The sequence below is a fragment of the Lathyrus oleraceus genome, chromosome 7 (assembly GCF_024323335.1).
Source record: "Lathyrus oleraceus cultivar Zhongwan6 chromosome 7, CAAS_Psat_ZW6_1.0, whole genome shotgun sequence".
In the NCBI taxonomy this organism is placed as follows: domain Eukaryota; kingdom Viridiplantae; phylum Streptophyta; class Magnoliopsida; order Fabales; family Fabaceae; genus Lathyrus; species Lathyrus oleraceus.
The window spans coordinates 535832331-535836700 of record NC_066585.1 but is presented as its reverse complement, the minus strand read 5'-3'; the positions used below and the strand labels follow the sequence as shown (position 1 = coordinate 535836700).

The window sequence follows — 4370 nt, the reverse complement described above, 5'->3', positions numbered from 1 at the left end:
AGAGATTTTATTTCATGGTCCAAGAGAAGATTAATCATAACGACGGTCAACCAACCGGAACGTTCAGCGTTGATCTGAGGAAACAACACTGTGACTGTGGGAAATTTCAGGCATTTCACTTACCTTGCTCCCATGTAATCGCAGCATGTTCGAGCATACGCCAGGACTATTCCATTCACATTCCAAACGTCTTCAAAATTCTTAACATCTTCAAGGTCTATCAGGAGAGTTTCCTAGGACTTCCCCATGAGGAGAATTGGCCACAATATGAAGGATTTACTCTTTGTCACGACGACTCTATGAGAAGGAGGAAGAAAGGGCGCCCAAACAGCATCAGGATTAGAACCGAGATGGACGACGTTGAGAAGGAGAAAAGAAGGTGTGGAATTTGTCGTGAAATAGGACACATGCGTAGGAAATGTCCTAATGTTGCAGGACCATCCCAACGACCTTCCAGATGATTATGTTGTTGTTTTAAATATCCGTTCAGATGACTATGTTTTTTTATTTATTTATTAACTACTATGCACGTAATATATATAAACCATTGTGTATTTCTAATGTCTTTTGGGAACAAACATTTATGAAATACATTTGTTAATCAAAGGGTTATGGTTACAAAGTAAGACCACATTAACTAAACGACAACAACAACCAACACAAGTGGTAATTAAAAAACTAATCAACAACAACCAACAACACAAGTGGACCTTCAACTCCTCTATTAACTTCACCACTATGTGCCGAAAACATACACTGGACATCTTCATCATTTTCTATACGATCCAGGTAATACATGTACGTACCATCGGGGCTTGCATCAGTCAACGTTATGTATGGACAACGATACTCTACTTTCCTCACCTTCATACGACGCCCGCCCAACTGTCGGAAGCCAGTGTGGATGGCAGAAATCAGTGTTCTGAAATTCCATTGCGGATCAAGGCAAACAGACATTCTGAACTAAAGAAAGGATTTGGTGGTCTGAGTTACATTTCTACAAGTTCTGCTATTTATACAAAAATTAATAATTGAATACTCGACAAATCATTGGCCGAGACAATACAAACACAAAAACTTTTTGACGGGAAAGATATCATTCCCAAAAAATGATTGACATTTTGGAAGGAAAAATAACAATTTTATTATTAATATATAAGACACCAATTATTTCTATTATTAATATTCTAAAAATTAATCATTTTTATTATTAATATTTCAAAAATAATAATATCACAATTTTTTTATTATCTTGAAAAACTATAATTATTTACTATTTATTTTAAATATTTTTTTATAAAAAAATTATTTTTTTTTAATTAAATCAATTATATTAATTAAATATAGAACTAATAATTAAAAATCAATTATATTAATTATTATTAGTATTTAATAAAATATTAAAAAAAAAAATCCATCTTCATGTCCTCGTCACTTCAAGTGACGAGCCCACACTGCGTAAAATCCTTCTTCATAAGTGACGAGCCCTAACAGAAAAAAGGGATACATTGGGAAATAATTTTCAGACTGTGAGAGATTGGGTAAAAAATTTCAATAGTAGGACATTTGAAGCAAAAACTCGTAGATATAATGCTCTTTTTACTACATAAAGAAAATAATATATTAAAAATAGATTTGAAATAAAAGTAGAGCAAATATTACATAAAATATTAATATTACTGCAGTAAATTTGGGGTTCCTACCAAGGAATACACACCAAAAACCTATCATCACACAAAGAAATACACACAAAATATAAAGTTGACATTCAAAAAACAAATTCAGCAGGTTAAGAAACTTGCTGCTTACAAAATTCAAATTCAGGAGTTGGCACAAGACATAATAATTAAAGCAACGCACAAAAGAAAATGCACTGCCACCGTCGATCTAGAACCCAGTTCTGGGAAAAGAAGCTCCGAGACGAGGGTGCAGACTTAACACTTAATACAAAATACAAGTTAACTAAACGGGATAAATAAACACTGAACACAATAAACTGTTTATCATAATAACAACAATGGACTTCCCTGGATGAACCATCCTGCACATTTCATTTCTTCTTGAGTGCTGACTTGGTAATCTTAGATGCACTTGGATCCTTCTTCTCCACACCCTTAATGACTCCAACAGCCACAGTTTGACGCATGTCTCTGACAGCAAATCGTCCAAGTGGAGGATATTCAGAGAAAGTCTCAACCACCATGGGCTTGGTGGGAATCATCTTAATAATACCAGCATCACCATTCTTTAGGAATTTGGGCTCCTTCTCAATCTCTTTACCAGAACGTCTGTCAATCTTGGTAACAAGCTCGGCAAACTTGACAGCAATGTGGGAGGTGTGGCAATCAAGAACAGGGGCATATCCATTTCCAATCTGGCCAGGGTGATTCATGATGATCACTTGAGATGTGAAATTAGCAGCCTCCTTAGCTGGGTCATCCTTGGAGTTTGAGGCAACATAACCACGCTTGAGATCCTTGACAGCAACATTCTTAACATTAAATCCAACATTGTCACCAGGAAGGGCCTCAGTGAGAGCTTCATGGTGCATCTCTACAGACTTGACTTCAGTTTGAAGTCCACTTGGTGCAAAAGTCACCACCATTCCAGGTTTAATGATACCGGTCTCAACACGTCCCACAGGCACAGTTCCAATTCCTCCAATCTTGTAAACATCTTGAAGGGGTAATCGAAGGGGCTTGTCTGATGGCCTCTTTGGCTCAGTAATTTGGTCGAGGGCATCAAGAAGAGTTGGACCCTTGTACCAGTCAAGATTTGTAGAGCGCTCAATCATGTTATCTCCTTCAAAACCAGAGATGGGAACAAACGGAATTTTATCTGGGTTATATCCAACCTTCTTCATGTAGGAAGAAACTTCCTTGACAATTTCTTCATACCTACTCTTTGAGTACTTAGGTGTAGTGGCATCCATCTATTTGCAATACATTAACAATAACAAACAATTAGTACTTCTATAAATTACTTACAGGATTATAGAAATACTCAAATGCAACATCAAAGTGGGTGAAACTGAAAACTACCTTGTTGCAGCAACAGATCATTTGCCTCACACCAAGAGTGAAAGCAAGGAGAGCATGTTCACGTGTCTGACCATCCTTGGAAATACCAGCCTCAAAACCACCCGTAGTGGAATCAATGATGAGAACAGCACAATCAGCTTGTGATGTTCCAGTAATCATGTTCTTAATAAAATCCCTGTGACCAGGAGCATCAATGACAGTACAGTAGTACTTAGTAGTCTCAAACTTCCACAAGGCAATATCAATAGTGATACCTCTTTCCCTTTCAGCCTTGAGCTTGTCAAGCACCCAAGCATACTTGAATGAACGCTTGTTCATCTCAGCAGCTTCTTTCTCAAATCTCTCAATCACACGCTTGTCAATACCTCCAAGCTTGTAGATCAAGTGACCGGTAGTAGTTGACTTCCCAGAGTCGACATGGCCAATGACCACAATGTTAATATGAACCTTTTCCTTACCCATCTGTGCTTAAGCTTAAAATTACACAAGATCTGCCAAAAAAAAACACGTAAAACCACCATTACCACACAGAAGATCTACCGTTTCAACACATGACACAACACATAAATAAAAATACTAGCCACAAACTATTCTAACAAACCAAATTTGCATAACACCTACATCTAATACCTTGGTACCAAAGAAAACTACAGATTCAAAAACATAAACGATTATAACACTATTTAGATTCAGAATAAATATTAAACAGGGACATAAATCTCAGCATGATTATCAATCATATAATAATAATGAAACAGCAAATCGAAAGTAAATGATAAGAACAACACATGAATTAGAAACGAAATAGAAGAGATTTTACCTTGAAGGAAAAAGCTAGCCGCAAAGAAAGAAATGAGAGTAGAGAAGAGTTACAGTATTAGGGTTTATATATAGTAGTATGAGCTGTGTTTATTTATTTGGACGGAATTGCCCTCTGTTTTCCTATCTAAACCTTATTCGTTTGGCGGCCAACAAATTTAGAAGGAAGCCTTGTTTTTAGGGTTATGTCTAGACTAGGTTAAGCAAGTGAGTTGACCAAAAGACATCCAATAAATTTTATTTATGATAACAAAATCATTTAATAGATGCAATAATATTTTAATTTTTCTTGGTTGTTAATTTCATTAAAAGAAGATGCATTTTTTTTAAATAAAATTATATTAAATTATAAAAAATTATTTGATTTTAAATCTTATAAAAAATGTTTTTTAAGCAGAAAAAGAAAAAGAAAAAAAATAAGAATTTATCTAAAAAGTAAAGTCTCATTAGCATCAGCTAGTAGAAGAGTGGTGATTTTTAGAGGCGGCTCCGCAAAAGATTGATATGTCG

The 4370-nt window shown here is 35.4% G+C and overlaps 1 protein-coding gene across 1 annotated transcript; it reads right to left on the bottom strand.

Moving 5' to 3' along the window:
• Positions 1-1743: 1743 nt before the first annotated feature.
• Positions 1744-4030, bottom strand: LOC127106851 (elongation factor 1-alpha). Its single transcript, XM_051044149.1, has 3 exons — positions 3862-4030; positions 3042-3532; positions 1744-2932 (listed from the first exon to the last, which is right to left on the bottom strand). The coding sequence occupies exons 2-3, from the start codon at positions 3501-3503 to the stop codon at positions 2051-2053; spliced, it is 1344 nt and encodes a 447-aa protein (XP_050900106.1). The 5' UTR covers positions 3504-3532; positions 3862-4030; the 3' UTR covers positions 1744-2050.
• Between the last annotated feature and the right edge of the window lie 340 nt (positions 4031-4370).